The sequence below is a fragment of the Loxodonta africana genome, chromosome 1, assembly GCF_030014295.1.
Source record: "Loxodonta africana isolate mLoxAfr1 chromosome 1, mLoxAfr1.hap2, whole genome shotgun sequence".
In the NCBI taxonomy this organism is placed as follows: domain Eukaryota; kingdom Metazoa; phylum Chordata; class Mammalia; order Proboscidea; family Elephantidae; genus Loxodonta; species Loxodonta africana.
The window spans coordinates 159,981,531-160,005,564 of NC_087342.1; the positions used below are offsets into that span (position 1 = coordinate 159,981,531).

At 35.7% G+C, this 24,034-nt stretch overlaps 1 protein-coding gene across 1 annotated transcript in view; it reads right to left on the bottom strand.

Moving 5' to 3' along the window:
* MMS22L (MMS22 like, DNA repair protein) overlaps window positions 1-24,034 on the bottom strand; it is a 152,398-nt gene that overhangs the window by 74,400 nt on the left and 53,964 nt on the right. The window contains exon 14 of the mRNA XM_023543655.2: window positions 21,590-22,102. Within this exon, the coding sequence (XP_023399423.2) occupies window positions 21,590-22,102 (513 nt within the window). The remainder of the gene's footprint in view (window positions 1-21,589; window positions 22,103-24,034) is intronic.

Consider the following 24,034-nt stretch of genomic DNA (forward strand, 5'->3'; position numbering starts at 1 on the left):
TCCTCACCAGTATCGTTTTCTGTCTTACAGTGCAGTCCAATCCCTGTCTGAAGAGTTAGCTTTGGGAATGGTTCCAGTCTTGGGCTAACGGAAGGGCCAGGGACCATGACCTCCAGGGACCCTCCAGTCTCATCAGACCATTAAGTCTGGTCTTTTTATGAGAATTTGGGGTCTGCATCCCACTGTTCTCCTGCTCCATCAGGAATTCTCTGTTGTGTTCACTGTCAGAGCAATCATTGGTTATAGCTGGGCACCATCTAGTTCTTCTGGTCTCAGGTTGATGTAGTCTCTCATTTATGTGGCCCTTTCTGTCTCTTGGGCTCATAATTACCTTGTGCCTTTGGTGTTCTTCATTCTCTTCTGCTCCAAGTGGGTTAAAACCAATTAATGCATCTCAGATGGCTGCTTGTTAGCATTTAAGATCCCAGATGTCACTCACCAAAGTGGGATACAGAATGTTTTCTTAATACATTTTGTTATGCCAATTGATCTGGATGTCCCCTGAAACCATGGTCCCCAGACCCCCACCCCTGCTACTTTGGCCTTTGAAGTGTTCAGTTGTATTCAGGAAACTATTCAGGAAACGTATCATTCTTTCTTATACAATTATTTCGTATGCATTACATAAAATTAACAAAATAATGGGAATAAAAAACTCTATACACATAGAACACAAAATAAAGCTAATGGAGTAAAATTTAATTTGATCATGCTGGCAGCGTATTTCCATTTTATATTCTAACTTTACAAAGAAAATCAAATTTACTTGAAAATATTAAAGCATTCAGAATATAATTCACGTAATTACAAACACTGCAGTTATCTAAACCAACCTTTCATCCTGCAGATGAAAGAACTGAAATATGGGAACCTGCTTGAGGTCCCACTTGAGTCAGGGTTGAATAAAGAATCTTCCCATCACTTCACATTTCAACTCAATTCGCTTCTTCACATAAATTTAATTTATCCTTAAACCTTAAATTTATCCTTGAAATTTATCTCCTAAAATAATGTAAATACTGTATTCATGAATGCTTGAGGAGATACAGAAAGTATTTAATATGCAAAAACTTAAGTGAACATTTTAGTCCACTTCCTTCACTTCTGAACTTTTGTATTAAACATAAATGGAAGAACTGAAAGAAACAACGGGAAAAATTAAGGATTCTCTAAGTTTCAGTGACTCCAAATTGAAGCCCTTAAAAGGCAGTTAAAAAAAAAAAAAAGATTGTTTATGAAAATTTAGTATGACTTCTACCATTCCAACAGGAATAAATATATCTACCCGCATAAAGTTTAAGTGAGTTTATATATTTAAATGATGTAGGTTCTGATTGCCTGGTAGTATTCTAGATGATAAGTGCAGAATAGCACTCCAAAAGACAACACATGGCTGTATCAGTCCATCTGCAAATAATGGAAAGATTAAAACCATGTTTAGTGTCTCTAAATTATGTAAAATGCACTTGTCTTCTGAGAAATTAGAGATACCCCTGGGTGGTGCAAATGGTTAAGCACTCAAGTACTAGCCGTAAAGTTGGCAGTTCTAATTCACTCAGACACGCCTCAGAAGAAAGGCCTGGTGGTCTGCTTCTGAAAGATCACAGCCTTAAAAACCCTATGGAGCAGTTCTGCTCTGCACACAGAGGGTCGCCATGACTTGGAATCACTCAGTGGCAATCACCACCACCAACGTGGTTACATCTTGTCATCAAATTTCCATTGCAACAGAATTCTGAAATGGCAGGACCATTAGTGTGATCCAATACACTGAATTTCTTATATTCTGGAGACCAACTACCATTTTGCATGGAGTTTCAGATAAGAGTGATTACAAAGGTATAAAAACTTGGAGGCATTAAACAGCTGGTTTTCACCATGCCCTAAGCTCTGCGAAAGCAGGAAACATTTTCATGCACAGCAGAACACTTATTGCTACTGACCTGACACACAGAAAGTATTCAAGAAACACTGCTGAATTACACTGGAATTCCTCTTAGGAAACCAAAAGAAATACCAGATGGTATTAGATAACCAACATGGAGAAAAACTGTTAGCTATTTTTTATGTACATAAAACCTTTAAAACTTCTGTACATCCAAAAAGAAATGTAAAATGCAAATTACAAAATAGATCAATATATCTGAAACAGACATGATGTATGTAAGGTTGATGTTGTTCTTAATATATAATTTGCTGTGTCAAATTAATATAGAAGAAAACAAGGTCATTAGAAAAATTCCCATATGGGTTATAGGCTCTTCAAAGCAAAAATCATTTTACAATGAAATGTTCTGCTCTCTTCTAGAACTTGTAAGTAAAGAATTTCTTCCCTTTTTTTATTTTTTTTCCCTGGAGGCCTTCCTTCCACAGCTCATCATCTCTCTTTTCCAATCTGGAGTCATGGTTGCCTGAGTCAGGTGTACAACTGTTTTCCTATCCCTTCTCTGTTCTGTGTTGGGTCCTCCATTTCCTGAAACCTACATATTTCTCATTCTTGGTTTAATCCCTCATTTTCCTGAAGCACACATCCTTTGAGATCATTTATATCTCAAAAGCATAATGCTAAAAGAAAAAAAAAGCAAATTGCACAGCTGTATGCAGCATCCCTGGTACAACATTTATGTAAACTTTTAAAAACACACAATACTATATATTATTTTGGATTCTATTTTTTCGTGTTATATTATCAAAGCATATGATTCTCAAAAGATCAAGAGTTTACAGCATATAAAAGAGTGAAGAAAAAATAAGGAACATTAAGGTTTCAGAGAACAGGAATAGAAGAAAATGAAATAAATGTCAGAAGAAAGAAATGTGGTATCAATGACATAGTGCTGTGACATACATAGAAAAGTGGCTAAGTTACTTTTTAAAAAATTATTAACGGAGGTAACACATCAAAGGTGTGAAACACAAGTTAAAAAACTTTAATGCTGCATTCCACATACGCGTAATAAGCAGCTACAGACTTCTAATATATGCCTTCTAATATCTGCTATCAATGAGCTATGCAACATAGTTTGACTTACTTCTTACCATATATATCACATGCTTTGTTGTGCATAGAGTAATCTCAGATTCTGTAAGTGACGTAGAAGAGTGTTGAGAAGAATCTCTTCAACATTTGTCTAATATTTTATCGATCACAGTGCATTTCATTTATTCATTTATATGTCTGTCCCGCTACACTGAGAGACACTTGAGGGCAGAGATCTAATTTTATGCATCTCTATCCATCTCCAACAATAGCATGAAGTCTGGTAGAGCAGGTACTTGATGGTCACTCAATAAAGGTGTGTTGACTGAAAAATACAGTCGTTTCTGTGTCATGCATAGGAACAAAATGAATACAGTATAACCAGACTTCTAAGCCACAGGGGAAAACAAATAACAAAAGAAAAACACAACCAAGAAAGTAATTCACGCATAAATAAAATTCTTTTCATGGAATACCATGGAACTAATTAAGGATGGAGCTGTAAACTCTGTCTTACATTTACTTGTAATACAAATTCATTCAGTCCACTGCTCTGAAATCAATGGACAAACAGTAATAAAAATAAAAGTAATCATCACTAGGTACTCTCCTAGACACTTGAGACATATTATCTCTTATATTCTTCAAACTAGCTCTGCAATATATATTGCTACATATTAGGAAATCACATTTTACAGATTAGGAAAACTGAGGTTCAAAGAAGTTACATGACTTGCTAACGACTAAAATAAAAGTGGCAGAGCCAGGATTCAAATTAAACTACAGTTAATAAAAAAAAAAAAAAATAGCCCAGTTAAATAAGCTAAGAAGTCCAAATTTTCAAGGAACCAAGATCTTGGAAAACCAGGCACAAGAGTCAAGCCAATTTAAAACGATGTATAACCAAAACCAAACCCACTGCCGTCAAGTCAATTCTGACTCATAGAAACCCTACAGGACAGAGTAGAACTGCCCTGTAGAGTTTCCAAGGAGCGCCTGGCGGATTCGAACTGCTGACGCTTTGGTTAGCAGCCGTAGCACTTAACCACTAGCCACCAAATGATGTATTAAAAAAAAAACCAAACCTGTTGCCGTTGATTCTGACTCATAGTGGCCCTAGCTCCTAAATATTCACTGGAGTTAAATAAATTGAGATGTTTTTATACAGCCTTAAACAATTTGTGTGTGTGTGTGTGTGTGTGCATGTATGAGATGTTTTTGATACCCTATTTGGTGAAAAAACGAAGTTGTAGAAATTTCCGTAGTATATTCCCACTCTTGTTTTCCCCCTTCCCGCCAAATAAGAGGCAATGGAATGGAGACAGCATGGATAAAAGCAGCAGCAGTAGCTTAGAAGAATATTTCCCAAAGTGTTAACACTACTTCCCTTGTTTTGAAAAGGGGGCAAGTTAGGAAGGGAATGACTCTATTTTCTACTGCATACAATTCTATATTATTTAAATTCTCTACCAGATACATAAATTTTGATAATATAAAAGAAAACCAAAAAACCAAACCCAATGCCATGGAGTCAATTATGACTCATAGCAATCCAAAAGGAGAGTAGAGCTGCCCCATAGGGTTTCTAAGGAGTGCCTGGTGGATTTGAACTGTCGAACTTTTTGGTTAGCAGCCATAGCTCTTAACCACTACGCCACCAGGGTTTCCAAATATAAAAGATGGGCATTAAAAATTTTCTAGAGCTTTCAAGTGCTTTAAGGGTTATATCGAAACTTTATTTTATATTTGATATTAATAGTAAGAAAAAAGGGCTTAAAGGAAATAGTAGGGAACCTATACTGACAAAATGCAGAAAAAAAATTTTTTTTTAATTCTGGGAGCTAAAAGTTTACTTATTAACCCCTTTACTTATCATTTCCCACCAAACTGTAGAAGTTTCCTACCTCTATGCTTTTAATAGACAGAACTACTTAGTTTGTCCTAAAGGGGAAAAAAATGATTTTTTTTTCTAGTCTAAGGCTTTCTACTAGTTAAAAAGTTACCTTTGTAGTATGTAGTATGTGTGCATGTGTGTGTATTACAAACACTGTATCTAATTAAACCATGGACTTGAATTTTTTAGAACTATACCTAATTTTTTTTTTTTTATACCTAAGGCTCTATATTTCAAATCAAATCATTTAAATTTTTCACATATAATGAAGTTTGTCAAGATTGAAGTCTCATTTACAGACAATGTTGTTAATAGCACCTCTGGAGTTGTGCAATGCACTATTTGCACAACAGCACCCAAGAGCTCTGCCATGACACACATATGCACATTTACCATAGTTTAATCTAATGTCGAAAAATTTCAAAGTGCATAAATTTTCAGTAAGAAATGGTCAAGAAAATTGTGTCATATTCATACAATGGAATATTACGAAGCCACCAAAAATAATACTGTAATGGGAAGCTGCTGATTCATTAAGGAGAAAAAAAAAGCAAGAACAAAAAACAGCCAAGTAATGAATGTACGACCATATTTTTGGCTAAAAAATGTAAAGGAATAGAAAAAAGCCTGGAAAGATATAACCAAATATCAATGGTACATCTCTCAGTATGCTGACATAAATAACTTTTTTTTTAAAACTTATCTGCATTTTCTAAGTTTTCCACCACAAACATGTAATAATAGCCTAATATGGATTAAAAAAAAAAAAAACAAAGTACGAGAGTAAAATAAAACAAGTAAGGTCTTATATCATAGCGTTTTGATACATTTTAAAAACCCTACCACTTGTGGAAAAACACTCCTCTTCCATTCCATCCCACCCTAAAACAAAAAGATTTATGCAACATACATAATCACGGGCATTTTTTGCTTCATATTTTCATCAGATGTCTTCCAAACTGTGCTAACACTGTGGTTGGTAGTTTGTTGTTAGATTGTGAAGATTAGTTGTTAGTAAAGTGCTGTTATTTCTAAAAATACATAATTGAGAGATCAACCAACCCAACTGAGGCCTCGCGAAATGAGTACTATTCTAGGAAGAGTGTGCTGGGGTTTCTTGCCCTAGGTAGTTTTGCTTCATAAATGGATTAACCCTTGGTTCACTAGAAAATCCTGAACAACTAATTTCCCAATAATGGTATTTTTTTACTAACTATTAAGTATGCTCTAAAACAGCCTTTTCTTTGTATTCTCCCATAGTTTTTCACCACCAAAGAGCCCAAGATTCCTGGGATCCCACAGAGAAGGCTTTTTTCTTCATTAACTTTCTCTGGTTTCCAGGAAAACTGCCAGTAGGAGGCAGCAATGACTGGCTGTGGCAACAGCAGCGGCTCTGCTCTGCACAGTAGTTAGCTGCTGGCTTCATTCTTCTGTCATTATATAAGCAAGATGACACTGTTCTCTAATCCAGCCAAAGCTGATAAGTACCATCAACCTGTCACTTCCTACATTTCAAATTCTAACATCACAGCATCAAAGAGTTTTTACATTTCGATTTCTTTTGCTGGCAGCAGCCGGTAGCCTCTCATTCTCCCACGGTGTTCTAATGCTGCATTTGCACACCAGGGTTACTCCCAGACTGAATAGCAGGTCATCCCCTGCTCACTGAGCTCATCTGTGGCCCGTGTGCTAGGCAATTTAGATCCAATCAGCCCTTATTTAGCTCAAGAGTAATGAGCAGCATAGTGACACAGACTTAAGCCTGACCCTCAGGACACTGCTCATCAAGCAGTAAAACTGTGACAAAATCATTCATCTTCCACCCGCTGGCAAGAAATAATACTCGCACTCACTGTATTACTTTTCAAGATAAAAAAAAAAAAAAAGTCCCTGAATTTTCATGATGTGAGACATTAATTTGCAGAAAGCTGAATTCCCTTAAACCCCCCTGTTGCTATGAGCTCACCAGGGGGAAATAGGCCTTAGGAGACTGAAATGGAATAAAGAAAATTGCTCCAGCTTTCTTCTCATTTTAAATAAGCCTTAAATCTGACAAGAGATATCCTAAAGAGAGAAAAATATGTATCTTGTAAGGTAAAGAAGAAACAATTGAAATTAAGAGTTTCAAATGCTAGTTTCCCTCCATTATGTCTGTTCTCAATTTTGTTAAAATACAAATAAAATTTGAATGAAAGCAATTACTCACCCTGCTCCACAAGGCAAATGGAGAAAGGTGAGGAATAGTTCCTTATAGGCAATACAGTTGCAAAAGTAAATACGTATCATAAAACAAAAATGTATTCTGGTATATTCTAAAAAACATCTTAAAGAAAATAACATTAGGGCAATATCCAAAAGATGGTGAAGATACCTAGAAATATTTTAAAACTATAATAAATCTATTTTCACCACAATGTATAGTACTGTGTGAGGTCTTGTTAATCTGAAATAATTATTGGCATAATTAAGAGACCAGTTTCCTTCCCAAACAGACACATCACTTCATTAAAAAAACATGTCTGGTAGATTACTGTATACTAAAAAAAAAAAAAAAAAACTGTATACTTATAGAAGGTAAATGCTTAAATTATTTCTTACTTTCTCTCAATACCTCCCGTTCATAATCAAAAGCCATGATGCCAGTGTGTCTCACTGAGTTTCTTTACACTGGCCCCCTTACTGAAGTCACAATTTCAGGCATTTTTGCATATTCCATAACTGGAGAAGAGTTAACTTTAGCAAATCTGCCACAAGTGGGATTTACTAGTCTTCGACGTATTTATTATGACAACATGACTTTGGTTTAAGAAACACAGCACTGTGTGGTGCCATGAAAGTGCACAGTAGTCATGCCTTCCTACAAATTCATTGCTGAGTTTCATCTAAAGCTTCAAGGATCTGAGTGGTCTAAATATCTGAACTATGCGGCTGAGACAAGGAACCACAGTGACATAAATAAGATTGAGTAAAGTAGCTTTCACCTTACCTCAACATCTTTTGATTTATTACCATTTGCTAAAGGGAAATATTCCAGAGCTTAGTACAGAAAATAATCATGGCACTTCTATTCCCCAAAGAATTGACCTGATCCACTTTCAAAATAATGAAACGCTTTCTTTACAGAGTATACTGCTTTTGTCCTGGTCCCTTTATCCCCATGTTCTCCATCCCAACTTCTGTTTCACAGTGTTCTTTCTCTACCCGCATCTTTCCTCTTTTTCCTCTCTGGTCACGAAAGGTGGATTTACTGTTTCATCCCAGAAAGTCAGATTTTTGTTAGCAGATTTTGGGAACAACTATGAGTCAGAAAAGAAATCATAAAGCTCCATTCATCCATTTCTTGATAGTAGGAGAAATCTTGAAAAAAAAGAAAAATCTAATACACAGCTCTATTTATCTCCTACTTCTCCTTTTTTTTTTTCTCCTTAATTGGAAACCCTGGTGGCGTAATGGTTAAGTGCTATGGCTGCTAACCAAAGGGTTGGCAGTTCGAATCTGCCAGGCGCTCCTTGGAAACTCTATGTGGCAGTTCTACTCTGTCCTATAGGGTCGCTATGAGTCAGAATCCACTCGATGGCACTGGGGTTGGGTATCTCCTTAATTATTAGGAATTGAGGTTACATATTAGATCTGACTTAGATTATAACTGGAGATCGCAAGTACAGGGGCACAACAAATAAAAAAAATAGACTAAGGAGAGGAGAAAAAGGCTATATGAAGCTATAGTATCTTTTCTTTGTATTCAGAATTCTGAATTTTACACAAATGTGCTTGGCTGTGAGTCTATTTTCTCACATTATGCTGGGGTCACTCCATAGGCTCTTTCAATACAGAATCTCCTGTTGAGAAATTTTCTTAAATTATTTTGTTCATTATTTCTTCCACTCCATTTTCTCAGCTCTCTTTTCCAAATACGTTCCTTCTAACTCAATCCCAATACAGTCTCTAATTTTGCATTTCAATGTGTTCCCGCCAGGGCTTTGAACCAGTTCATCTGGTTTGAACCCCTGCTGAGAATTTGTATTTCCACCACAAATATGCTTAATCAGAATGTATATTTTAACAAGATCCCCAAGCGATTCTTACGTATAATAAATTTTGAAAACCACTGCTCTACTAGTGGATCTCAGAATTGGTCCATAACCAGCAGCATTAGCATCATCTAGGAACTTGTTAGAAACACAAATTCTCAGCAGGGGTTCACATCAGAATGACCCAGTTCAAAGCCCTGGTTCCTGCAGACCTAGTCTTGACAGAGGTTGTCAAAGCTCTCAAAAATAACACAAAAGCTCAAAGCCCCACTTACTCTACTTATATCCATATTCCAATGGGAGAACAGTTTGGTGATAAAAATTAGAAAAATAAATATATTAAAATGGTCTAAAAAACAAAAAACAAATTCAGCTGAGTAGAGGAACTGAGTTTTATTTTTCAATAATACCAAAGTTCCTTAATCTAATAGGGTAGAACAGACTTCCTAGCATTCTTCTGGAGGTTCCTTCTGCCCAATGCTGCTTTTGCTGTTGTTGTTAGGTGCCGTCGAGTCTGTCCTGACTCATAGTGATCCCATGTACAATGGAACGAAAAGTTGCCCAGTCCTGCATCATCCTCACAATTGTTGCTATGTTTGAGCCCACTGTCACAGCCACTGTCTCAATACACCTCCTTGAGGGTCTTCTTTTTTCGATAACCATCTACTTTATCCTTCTCCAGGAACTGGTCCCTCCAGATAACATATCCAAAGGACATTAGATTAAGTCTCACCATCCTTGCTTCCAAGAAGCACTCTGGCTGTACTTCTTTCAAGACAGACTTGTGAGTTCTTCTGGCAGTCCATGGTACATTTTTTTGCAATGCCATAATTTAAAGGCATCAGTTCTTCTCTGGTCTTCTTTATTCATTGCCCAGTTTCTACATGCAGAAGAGTAGACTGAAAATACCATGGCTTGAGTCATGAGCACCTTAGTCCTCAAGGTGACATCTTTGCTTTTCAATACTTTAAAGAGATCTCTTCCAGCAGATCTGCCCAATGCAATGCGTTGTTTAATTTCTTGACTGTGGCTTCCATAGGTGTTGATTGTGGATTCAAGTAAAATGAAATCCTTGACAACCTCGATCTTTTCTCTATTTATCAAAATGTTGCTTATTGGTCTAATTGTGAGGATTTTTGTTTTCTTGATGTTGAGGGGTGATCCATACTGTAGGCTGTGGTCTTTGATCTTCATCTGTAAGTGCTTCAAATCCTCTTCACTTTCACCAAGGAATGTTGTGTCATGTGCATATCACAGGTTGTTAATGCGTCTTTCTCCAATCCTGATGCCATGTTCTTAATGTAGTTCAGCTTCTCGGGTTATTTGCTCAGCATACAGATTGAATAAGTTTGGTGAAAGGATACAACCCTGATATACATCTTTCCTGATTTGAAACCACACAGTATCCCCTTGTTATGTTTGATTGATTGCCTCTTGGTCTATGTTCAGGTTCTGCATGAGCACAATTAAGTGTTCTGGAATTCCCATTCTTCCAAAATTTGTTATGTTCCACACAGTTGAATGCCTTTGCATAGTCAATAAAACACAGGTAGGTGTTCTCTGCTTTCAGTCAGGATCCATCTGGCATCAGCAATGACATCCGTCGTTTCACATACTCTTCTGAATCTGGCTTCAATTTCTGGTAGTTTCCAGTCAATATACTGCTGCAACCATTTTTGAATTACCTTCAGCAAAAATTTTCTTGCATTTGATATTAATGATATCATTCAATAATTTCCACATTTTGTTGGATCACCTTTCTTTGGAATGGGAACAAATATGGATCTCTTCCAGTTGATTGGCCAGGTATATCTGTCTTCCAAATTTCTTGGCATAGAAGACTGAGTACCTCCAGCACTGCATGTGTTTGTTGAATCATTTCAATTGGTATTCCCTCAATTCCCTGGAGCCTTGTTTTTCACCAGTGTCTTCAGTGCCTGGTGCTTGGCAGGCAATAAACACAAAGGTGAAATTCAGATTATGTATAAAATCTATATCCTGACTGCACAGATACTGTTGTCTATTTTTACATGGGTATTGGGAAGAAATGTTGACAGGCAGGTAAAATTCAGGGACAAGTAATGCTTAATGGTTGAAAAAGTAAAATATAAAAGGTAGAAAAAGGTGGTTTTGAACAAACACTTACATTTCTTCATCCTTTCTGTCATTCCTGTAATAAATATGTGGGCATATACCATATATGCTTCTTCTGACTGGATCACTGGTATATTCCAAGTACTTACTATAATGCCTGCTACCCAACTAGGCACTCAGTAAAAACACTAGTTGAATTTGTTGAAAAACCAATTTGTGACACGATTTTCAATCACCTGTAAAAATAACTACTACACAAAGTAGAGAGCAATAAAAGGCATTAGAGTTAGAAAAGTGTTAAGGAAATTCAAAAGAAAATGTGATTATTCAAGATTTGGAAAAAATAGACAAGCTTAGATTTGAGAGAAGCCTGGAACAAAGAGCAATATTGGTCATATAAAAACAAAGAAAAGAAGATCAATATGTATTAAAAACTTACTATGGTCTATGTTCTGGATAGGTGCATCATCTGAGCCAGTGCTGCCCAAGAGATCTTTTTGCTGTCGATTACGGCAGCCACTAACCACATGTGGTTATGGAACACTTGCTATATACATAGCTAGTGTGATGAAAGAACTGAATTTTTTATTTTAGTTTAATTAATTTAAATTACTACATATAGGTAGTATCTACCCTACTGGATAGCAGAGATCTAAATAAGTGTTTGCAAAACTCTTATGAGGTGGGTATTATTTTTACAAAGATGCAGCTCAGCTGAGAAATGGTTAGTGGTAAATGGAGGAGGGATGACTTGAACTCAGATTTACTGATCCTAAAGCTCCTGTTTTTGATATCATGCTGTGACAGTACGACTATCAGACACAGGGCAGAACTTTGAGTGCACAAGAAAAGACAGCTACAACTGTACACATAAGTCTACTGCCTAGAACATCAGCTCTTTCCACAAACTATGTTCTCTGATTCTAACCCCAACTCTCACCTACTTAGTATGAACTGCAAGTTCCTTCCCCTTCTCCTACCCACTAACCAAAACCAAAAAACCCCACTGCTGTCGAGTTAATTCTGACTCATAGTGACCCTACAGGACAGAGTAGAACTGCCACATAGATTTTCCAAGGAGCGCCTGGTGGATTTGAACTGCCAGTCTCTTGGTTAGCAGCCATACCACTTAACCACTACACCACCAGGGTTTCCCCCCTTCTCCCCCTTAAATAGCTTTCTTGACCCCGTCTTACATTTCTTTTTCATTACTCTGCTACCCCACCTCTATGCCTACCATGATTAACGCTGACCATTTCTGACTTCCAATTACTTTCATTTTCTGGATTGAACACTTTTCTAATCACCGGTTCTCTGAGGACTTCAGCGTACTCAGTCCATCAGGTCTGGCTCTACTGTCCTGGTCGTGCTTTGGCCTGAACCATCAGCTAGTTTTGATAGATAAATATAAAAAAAAAGTAAGAAAGATGTGGGGATTTCTAAGAACTAATAGTTCAATCTAATTGAAATAGAGAGGAAATCATAAGAAAAAGTTACAAAGGTAGATAAAACCAGGTAGCTTTGAAGATCATGAGAAAAAATGTGGAATGTTTTCTGTGCCTATCGAGATGCCACTGAAATGTTAAAATACATGTTTTCGAAGAAAATAAATGTGGCAAGAGTACAAGACGAGCACACAAAAGAAAAAACAGATAAACTTTATCAAAATTAAAAACTTTTTTGCTGAAAAGGACATCAAGAAAGTGAAAAGACTACCTACGAAATGGAGAAAGTACTTGCAAATATATATATACACATGTATCTTAATAAAGAACTTGTATCTAGAATATATGAAGAACTCTTACAACTTAAAGTCAAATAACTCAATTTAAAGATGGGCAAAGGAACCCGAATAGCCTTTCTCCAAAATATACAAATGGCCAAGAAACAAATGAAAAGATGAGCCATTAGGGAACTGAAAATCAAAAACACAGTAAGATACCCCCTTCATATCCAGTAGGATTGCTGTAATCAAAAAGACATTTTAATAACAAGTATTGGTGAGGATGTAGACAAATTAGAACTCTCCTACACTGCAGGTGAGAATATAAAATGGTGGAGCCACTTTGGAAACAGTGTGACAGTTGTTCAAAAGTTTAAACACAGAGTTACCATATGACCCAACAATTCTACTCTTAGGTATGTACCCAAGATAAATGAAAACATATGCCAGCACAAAACTTGTATATGAATATTTACAGCAGCATTATTCAAAATAACCAAAAAATTCAAATAACCCAAATGTCTATCAACTGATGAATGAATAAATAGAATTTTGTATATCTACACAATGCTACAAGTGATACATGCTACACATGCATAAACTTCAAAATCACTATGTGGCATCAAAGAATCTAGGAATGAAAGATAACACAGTGCATGATCACATTTTATGAAATGTTCAGAATAGTTAAATCTATAAAGTATATTAGTGATTGCCTAGGGCTGGGAGTGGGGTAAGGGGAATGGGAAGTGACAGTAATTGGATGATGGAATGTTCTAAAACACTGCAATGATGATTGCACAACTCTGTGAATATACTAAATACCACTGAATTATATGGTATGTGAATTATATCTCAAGAAAGCTGGTAAATAGGTCAATTATATGGTATTTGAATGATATCTCAGTAAAGCTATTACAAAAAAGAGACGGTCTGAGAAGAAAAGGCACTGGAGGCAGGGAGATCAGGAAGGCATTAATAATGGTCCACTTATAAAGGCAGAGAATGGCAGTGAGAACAATATGAGATGATACAAGAGGAACCCCCAGGTAGACATAAAAGGCAAACCCCAAACTCTCAATCAACCATATACATGGAGAGAAAGGAAGGACATACATGCACGTCACACATTCCTACCTTAAAAAAAAAACTACTCCCCCCACCCCCGCATATCAATCCTTACCATCTTAATAACATAGAATCGTAATTTTTAACAGGTCTATTAAATGAGGCAACATTCATGTTCTCTACAATCCTGGCTCTGTTTTTATATAATCTGATTCATTTATTCACTTAAAAAGCATTTACTGAACAGTTACTATGTTAGACGTACTCTGTTAGGTACAGGTTAAGAATAGTCCAAGGTAAGTCCAAACACACACACAGACACAGACACACACACCATTCCCCTGAGGTTGTCAGGCATAAAATTTAGTATAAAGAATTGTTTATAGTATGGGCCCTTTTGAAAAAAACAATAGTGATAACAGTAGCATCTAACATTTATTGAACACATACTATATGCCAGGCACTGTTAACTATAGCCATTATTACATTTAATCCTCTACGAAAGCCAGTTAGGTAGGTGCTCTCATTCTCATTATATCATAATGATGCTGACATTTGGGCAGAAGCTTCCTCTTATGATATTTTAAAAGAATAGCTTTGTATACAAGAATAATTTATATCTAAGTGGAACATCTAATTAGAAACTAAATAAATGACCCAGATATTAATTCCTATACAAGAAAAATTAGGGAAATAATCTAGGTTTCAGCATAATACAAAAAAGTGAATAATTCCAAGCTAATATGGTGAGTAGTTTAACTTACTGCATGAATTTACAAAATATGTAAAAGGTCTACAGTACATACGCTATATAATAATCAAGCCTGGTAAAACGTAAATAAGGTCAAAATACTAATTCATAGTATAGACGTAAAATCTCATTTGAAAGACACATGAAATACTTAATGATGAAAAGAAACCAGCCTGGAAATACTAAGATTTATACTACAATCATTGAGAGATGCCTATGCTTTCTCTGAAGCAACCAAAACTGGTAGACAGATAACTCTTAGTAAGCAACATATCTCCAGTTGATTTTTCAAATAAAAAGTGGTAAGACATTTTTCTAGGAAGCTCACTCATATGTTCTCCTCCCCTGCCTTCCCCCCCAAAAATTATTAGAACACTGACCCAAGATTTGCACTAAATTTTGAAATCTCAAATAATTAAAAAAAAAGATGAAATGAAACTGCAGACCCTTTGAGTAAACTGGAGTATACTAAGGAGCCCTTGTGGTGCAGTGCTTAAGTGCTCAGCCGCTGATCACAGAGTCAGCAGTTTGAATCAACCAGTTGCTCCACGGAGGAAAGATGTGGCAGTCCGCTTCTGTAAAGATTACAACCTTGGAAAGCGTACAGGGCAGTTCTGCTTTGTCCTACAGAGTCACTCTGAGTCAGGATCAACTCGACAGCAACAAGTTTGGCTTTTGGTTTGCAGTATGCTAAGCAAACTTATAGAAATAAATGATGATTTGATTATTTTAAAAATCATATCCAATTTCAAATTTTTTTCATAATAAATTGTTCTTCAATAATTAAAACCTGTAATCCATTCATCCTAATAAAATACTCAGTAACAAAAGGCTTGTATGTTGTCAAGAGTATCCTTTCTGTATTTCCTGAAAAATCATGTAAAATTCTTGGCACAGAGCAGACCCTCAAGGGAGTATTTTCTCTTACACTACCTCCTTCTCCTACCTAAATAACCCCTGGTTCTCCCACCGAAGCAGAGAAAAAGAAAAATCTTTGTTTAAAAAATATTTGACACCATACCAATAAATGTTAAAATAACTAGAACTATTAAACACGCAAAATATTTGAGGGAAACAGTAAGCAGAGTTCTTCCACACACACACATATGCATGCATGCACGCGCACACACACACACACCCCAAATGTCAAAACAGATACATAACAAATAGATGATCTACTAGTTCACAGGGAGAGAAAAAACTTGATTTAAAAACACATGTATTTTCAAGCCTGGGAAAAGAGTCTTAAATCATTTAAGAAGGTGTACTTTACTACACAGAATCTCAAAAAAGGTGAATCACCACTTTTGAATTATTTCTCAGTCTCAATGTTTAACACTTAGACATGTTCTCAATTGCCTATAGACTATTTTGAAACAAGGCTCTCTGGCTTAATACAAAATAGGATGTTAGTTGATCAATATCCATTTGACTTTGTAACTCCTTACCCCCCTTAAGTGGTAGAACGAACAGGTACAAAGCTTGAAAATTTACTGTTTCTTTTTAAACTCCAAATGATATTTGCAGATGCCAAAACGCATTTTGAAATCACTCACCCTTACTTTGGTAAAAATGAAAAAGAGGGATGGGGAGACAGGAGAATCTCATGAGGCCTTGTATGTCAAGTTTTTGCCCAGAGCTAATTTTCACAGCTATGTTATAAAACCCTGAAAATGGACGTTTATAATGGAAATGCTGACAGACCCGTAACTATAGCAGCATGAATGGATATAATTAAAGAAAAGCTTTTGGCTACTCCTAACTCCACAAATGAAAGACTGCCATTTTTACATTAACCTCAAATAAAAAAGCAAGTGAGAACTAGAAATTTGATTCCAGAAAGGTAATGTGAAATGTTAAAGATGACTGCTAAAACTATTTGACATTCGAAGTTTTAAACAGAGGCATTTAGTTAACATAACCAAGTCAGTATTTTCATAATGCTACTTAATCAGCAATAAAGAATGCTCTGGTGAGCCCTCGGCTCCAGTTAGCAGAAAGTGGCATAAGAAGTTATTATTTCTTCACAGCCTAGAGGGAACTGCTTCTCCCTTTAATCAGTGATCTTAGTTCCTTCTACCTATAATTTCTCTGTCAGGCAGTTATAAAACTATTACCCAGCTCAACACACACATACACACACACAGGCAGTTATAAAACTATGAACCAGCTCAACACACACACACATATTTATGCAGGGACTGGTACCTAATTCCCACCTGAATTTGAAAAAAGAAGAGGTTGCTAAGGTAAGGTATTTCATTCTTTATCTTGTCAGGGATGCAGCCAGGAATAAATATCATCAATCTATGTAGCCCATCTTACCTACCTAAACCCAAATTCAAAAAAAAAAATTTAGCTTTGTCCTTAACTTAAAAAAAAATCAACCCTATGCTTTAATTTTTAACAACTATCAAAAATATTCCCTAACTTTCTTAGAATATCAATATTATAGCATATTAAAAGACTGCTATGAGAACTGATTAAGGCATTCAATGACATACCAGATTTTGATTTAAGAAACTAGGGACATATCTGTATGAGCAAATAGAGGATGGTTTCTTTCCTCCGTTCTTTCTTTTTTTTTAACGTAACAATCTTGAATGAGAATGATCTCTGGCATCCTTTCCCAAAAGATCCCAAACTAAAATAAAATCTGTCTTGATAATATCTGCAGTAGAAATGCTAAAAATTGATGGAGTCTGGGATAAAATCAAACTATCCAAGTCAGTCACTCTTATTATATACTGTAATCAGACTCATTGAAAAACTGTGCAAATTATCACGTTAACCTCAGAAATGTAAAGAATGGCAGTGCCTAAAATACGGCAATATGAATAAAGTCTTGCACATCGCCCTATCATTCTGATTCACACGTTGACCTCACACACTTCTGTTAAAACTGCTCTATGATTTTGGCAATAGAAGCTGTAAATTATTTGATGCTCTTCATAGCAATTGTTTCCATCAGAATTGAGTAGTATAAGAAAACAAAACCAAAAATATACATCTGTTTGCTTTTTTTCATAGACTAGCCCTAAAGATCAATAGCAGGCCCTCCCCACCCCACCGGGGTAATAGCAAGAGATCCACAAACTCAAACCAGATCCAGTTAAAAGAAGCTCCTAAAGCAAAAATAAATTAATTTTCACCTTTTATAACTGACAGTCTTGATTCCAACCTCTATACTTCTGAATAGTGACCCACGGATTAACAGACACATTATAGCTTACAAGACACCAGCAAGCGATATTTCTCAGTACCTCTGAAATAGCTTTGGCTTTAAGCTAAAGAGACTTCTACTGAATTGAATTTAGAGAGTACAATTTTGATGGTTAAAATGGTGTTAACGAATCAAAGACAAATTATTATTACAGATAAAATGTGATTTACTTGTCTCCATACTTCTTTTTGTTGTTTTTTCTAAGAGATGACTCATTAAAAAAAAATAATAATGTAACTTGCAAAATTACAAACACAAGATAACTGAAAATCCTCAGTAACTACCCTTTTCTTAGTAGCAAAAATAAAAGATAAAAAGCACTAAGAATTATGTATACATAAGAGGAATGATCATAATGTTCAAATTTGGAAATAAGTTTATAGATTTCATCCATTTATCTAGTAATTTATAAAAAAGGCACTCGTACAGTTAGTTTCCGGTTAGTGATTTGTAAATTTTATAAATAGATGTGAGAAGAAAGCTGTGGTATAGCTGGTTAGGAGTGTGAGTGCCGATTCTGAAACTTAAATGTTATTTTAGTTAAGTCCCCAGTATTCTCCCATGTTTCCATTTCTTCAACAATAAACAGGAACGACGGGGTCAGCAAAGAAATAAATTGATAGTGTTCCTGAACTGTAAATTATTTAACAATACAAAAATTATTTGTGCTTTCTAAATAGTTACTACTTTTGAAGAGTGACCAAGAACAGCTCCAGTTAGGAGTCTAAAGACAAATAAAAGGGAATAAATATGAAATGGAGGAAAAATTACTTCCTATTTTTTTTTAATACTTTGTATTTGCATTAAAAAAATTCTCCAACCTTTATGATAAATCTCATTTTCGTACCACCAAGCTTCCACTAACATTTTTAACAAACTTCTGTGTTTCATTTCTTATCTTTAGAATTCATTTATTCTAAATACACTCAATACAGTGATCTAGGTATGGGAAAGGAGGCTTTCTCATACTCATTTAGGGAGAATGAAAACGGGTGCAATGTTTTTTTTTTTGGTAGGAAATTTGGTAATACACATCCATATTATTGACACATGAATCCCATTCTCAGGAATTATTTTACAGATATACTTCCACAATTACACAGAGATGCATGCAATGTATAATGATGTTAAATAAAGCTCTGTTTATAATGGTATAAAGTAGTAAACAATATCTTTCCATCATTCGGGGATTAAGTAAATTTTGATACATCTATATAATGAAACACTATGTAGTCATTAAAAAGAATTAGGTTGGTCTCCATGTAGTACCTAACAGAAACATGCAAAGCTCTTTTCCTAAATATTAAGTGAAAAAAGAAACCTGTAGAACAAAGATCTTCTATTTTGTGTTCTTAACCTTTAGAGAAAGTGAGGAGGAGTTAGAGGGATCTGCAAGAATTCATTTTACTTCACTTAAAACTAGACGAGATTTCTCAACCTCAGCTCTATTGACATTTTGAATCAGATCGCTCCTTGTTGTGGGGGCTGTCCTGTGCACTGTAGGATGTTTAGCAGCATCTCTGGCTAATATTACAAAAAATGTAATTTACTTATCTTCAAAAATAAATGTGTTACTAGGTGCCAGTACTATGCCCCAGCTGTGACAACCAAAAATGTCTCCAGAAATTGGCAAATGTTCCCTGCAGGGCAAACTCACCCCAGTTGAGAGCCACTGAACTAGAGAATGAAACAATGAGGGTGGGGATAGGAACATATACTTCTCACTGTATACCTCGTTGTACTATATACACATTTTTACCATGACAACATATTACATTCGCAATTTAAAGGAAATTTTAACAAAAAGAGATTGCCAGAAAATCTTAATTAAAAAATTAATAGTATCTGTAGAATATGAATATTTGTTTAAAGAAAAAAATCTATGTAAGAGGTAATACAATTGGGAAGGATTAAAAGGGACTTAACCATCTTCAATGGAAAAAGCTGAAAGATAACGAATTCTACCACTTTGTTTCCACAGCTACCTCTTCCCAAGATGTCAACATTCCCCCTTCCTTCCTTATTCCTTGCCCTTAACCTTGGTGGTGCAATTGCTAAGTGCTCAGCTGCTGACTGAAGAAGGGTCAGCAGTTCGAACCCACCAGCTGCTCCTTGGGAAAGACGTGGCAGTCTGCTTCCATAAAGATTTAAAGCCTTGGAAACCCTATGGGGCAGTTCTACTAGGGTCCTGTAGGGTCGCTGTGAGTCAGAATTGACTGGATGGCAGTGAGGTGGAAATCTTGGGGCTGTAGTTCCTCCTCACCATGATGGTTCAGATCAACTTCCTTCTTTTTTTTGCATATTCAGATAAAAATAAACAGACAAACCAAAAATGTTACTAGAAATATGGAAATTTCTTTTCTTCTGCTCAAGAAATACAGGGAAGCACCACTTAACACTAAAAACCTCAAGAAATTAAGTAAATCTGGCATTTGGGAAAGTATGAAATCTGTCAGACTAAAAACAAATACAACTAAAATGAACACAGTGCAAAAGATCTAGAATAGTAAAAACTTAAGAAGTTGGTTATTCATTTATTTACCTATCCACTCAAAATATGATCCTTGCTCTAATATAGTAGCACGGGGGGTGAGGGGAAGAAGATGGTTAACTGATCAAGATAAACCTTCAGAACATAAACTGATGAGAACAGGTAAAAAAAAAAAAATAAAGCATAATGAAGAGTAAAAGCCTGTGGATAAATCAGTATGAAAACGGGCCAGCATAAAGCAAACTTAGTGAATTAGTAATGAATAAAAATTTAGAAATCTTGCCAAGTTTTGCATCTCAGAAAAACAGATACTACTTTTGTAATGTGATATTATGGGGAGGGAGGCGGTCTACTAACTTAGAACATGATTTCAAATAAAATCACATTACTATACAAAGCTTTTAAACAACTTCTCAGAGTTACAGTGTCTAATATCTTAAGAATATGTACTTCAGGACAGAACTTTTATGTGAAATGAGCCTTAAAGGCACTAAATGTCATAACCATTACTCTTATTCATCAAGTTTGGGTCCAACTGTATCTGTACATGGACATAATTAAGTGGATATAAAAACAAGTTTTGTATAGGTGACTGGTGTTCATACTATCTTATTTTGGGGAAAAACCTTAAATCGGAAGTATTTCACGCAGTTGAGGCCACAACTTTGCAGCAAAATATTTAAAGCACTTTTTTTCTCTTAAGGTAAAGTGTGGCCAAAATCTCCTTTTGGGCATAAAGTCATGTTTCAGTAAGAGTCATCTCAGATTTGAGTTCACAGTCTTAGAAAATCTGAAACGTACCTCTGAATAGTAATGCACTTCGAGGAAAAGTAGTACAGGAAGATGGAGCCCCTGTGTGGCACAAATGGTTAAGTGCTGAACTACTAACCCAAAGGTTGGTGGTTCAGATCTACAAAAAGGCATCTTAGAAGTAAGTCCTGGCCATCTGCTTCTGAAAACACTTGAAAACACTATGGAGTTTAGTTTTACTTTGCACACTTGGGATCACCATGAGTTGGAATTGACTCCATGGCAACTAACAACAACAAAGATAGCGGAGGAAGAATGGGCGAGTAGATGTGTGGCTCTGGGATTGAAACAGAGTTGCTGAGTTTTAAGTTTTACCTCTTGTGTTTGCATAAGCTTTCTTTTGAAGCACTATTTTTTTTGTAAGAACGTTTGAAAACTACTGATTTACACCAATATAGCAATAAAATTAACTCCTTTCTATACATTTGGATTTCATGAATATGCCAACATGAAAACTTTAATATAAAATCAACATAATTGTTGACAAATAAATCAGTAAATTGACACATTACTGGAAAACGTACCTGACTCTGGCCAGAACAGCTTGCAGAAAGTTCAGTACTGTCCTAAGTTCAGATTCTCGACAAGCTGGCAAAAGCATAGTAAATCCATCATTAAGCAGTTTTTCATGGGAAGGATGCAAGCAATGGCTGGTCTCAAACACTTCCTGAACACCATCAATGTAGATGGAAAGAAGTGTCCAGAGAGTCTGTTTCTGCCCTATTTCATCATTCTTAGATACTAAGAACTCCTTTGCTTTCTCCCGGAAAGCGCCTGACAATTTCTCAGCCAAAACACCAATGTCCAGATTTTTCTGGACATACATCAGGAGCAAGGCCATCTGACCCTTCCAAACGAGGGCCCTTTGAGAAGATGTTATAGAGGCAGGCCTGAGGAAGTTCAGAAGGTCTAAAACATGACTTGCTACATCTTCCACCTCTGCAACAGCTGCTAACAACAGAAAAAGGCTGAAAAAGTTCTGCAGACCAACTTCCGTTAGTTCTTCCATTCTTTTTTGGTGGAATTTAGAATATATTCTGTAACACATAAAAATAAAAAAAAAAGATTGCATTAATAAAATTGTGTCACTCATAAAAATATCATCTTTAAGAAAAAATACCATGTCACTCAATATTCATGACAGTCTCATTACTTTAAACTTTTAGCCAAATTTTCATTTTGATACTGCAGTGTCACTTTTTCTAGTTAGATAACAAACTCACAGAATAGCCCTATGTTGAAATTTCTCAACGATGCAGCAAATTACCTATAAGTGAATGAAAGGATTTAGTGGCTTTCCCCAAAGGATAATAAAAATGTTCTTTTCATAGAGCATATGCCTTTTCTTTTTATTTGAAAATAAAAAAAATAAGATTTTTGAGTATAAATTGATGTTCTTTATAAAAATCTTAGCAAGACAATTTTATGAACAATTTTCCTTAAACCACACTTTCCTCACCATCACAAAAACTTGTTCTTGCTGTACTTATACCCTAAGACAATTAATTCAAAGGACTGGAAGGACTATTTTTACTTTTTTGTAAAGAAAAATTGTTAGTATTCAAATATCCAAAATTAGCCATTAAAAAATCTTTCATCAACACTACTCAATATAATTTAACAGTTCCTTATTTTTCTTCCATCAATTAAGGGCTTAGAATTAAAATAATTTATCTTGAATTCCTACTTATGGGCTGTTAAATTTTGTAACTTTTTAAATTGATTAATTCAGGACAGAAATGATTAATGCTCATGAGTGGTTAAACGCTTATTTATAAACAATTACTAGAGGTGATAAGCTTCTGAAAGTAAAGATCTGTTCAATTATCTTTATATCCCACACCATGCCCATTACACTGTTGGTGAAAAGAATTTTTTCCAATGAACAGACTTGTTATTGAATGAATTCCAATGATTTCTTCTAGCAATAAAGTTCTATAAATATGTCCTACATAAAATGGAAGAATGGCTTTCAATTCTTAATTGAAAACAAACTGACAGATGGAAAAAAGAAAAAGCTGTTTGAGCTATATAATTACTAAAGTTTAAGAAAAATTTATCATTGAAGGAAAAGTATTGTCTAAATAAAAAACCCATCTATCACAATAACTTACAAGAATTACTCACGGTGGGAATCAAAAAGGAATTTCATTTATGGATTCTTAAGAGGTCCCCTACCTAGGAAAAGAAGTATTCTGCTCCCTGAAACCTCCTACCATATAAGCCGGGCAAGTGGTAGAGGATGGTACGCTGTACAAAGAGGACTAGAGAAAAGGCTAATAGTCAAAGAAAACAGAACACAGGAAGACAATTAAAAATCATTACCCATTAAACAGGAAAACTCTCAGGAAAAAATGGGGAACAATATGGCACAGATTAATGTAACCAAAGGTTTATTTTGTACCCTTCCAGAAATGAAAACAGGGCTTGTTGTTGTTAGGTGCCCTTGAATCAGTTCCGACTCATAGTGACCCTACGCACAATAGAACATAACACTGCCTGGTCCTGCGTCATTCTCCCAATTGCTGCTATGCTTGAGCCCACTGTCGCAGCCATGTCAACGCATCTCGTTCAGGGTCTTCCTCTTTTTCACAAATCCTCTGTCCAAACTCCAAAGTATGTAAGATGCAGACTTGCCATCTTTGCCTCTAAGGAGCATTCTGGTTGTACTTTTGCCAAGACAGATTTGTTCGTTCTTCTGGCAGTCCACGGTATATTCAACATTCTTCATCAACACCACAATTCAAAGGCGTCAATTCTTCTTCTGTCTTCCTTATTCATCGTCCATCTTCTGCATGCATATAGTGCGATTGAAAATACCATGGCTTGGGTCAGGTGCACTTTAGTCTTCAAGGTGACATCTTTGCTTTTCAACACTTTAAAGAGGTCTTTTGCAGCGGATTTGCCTAATGCAATGCGTCTTTTGATTTCTCGACTACTACTTCCATGGTGTTGACTGTGGACCCAAG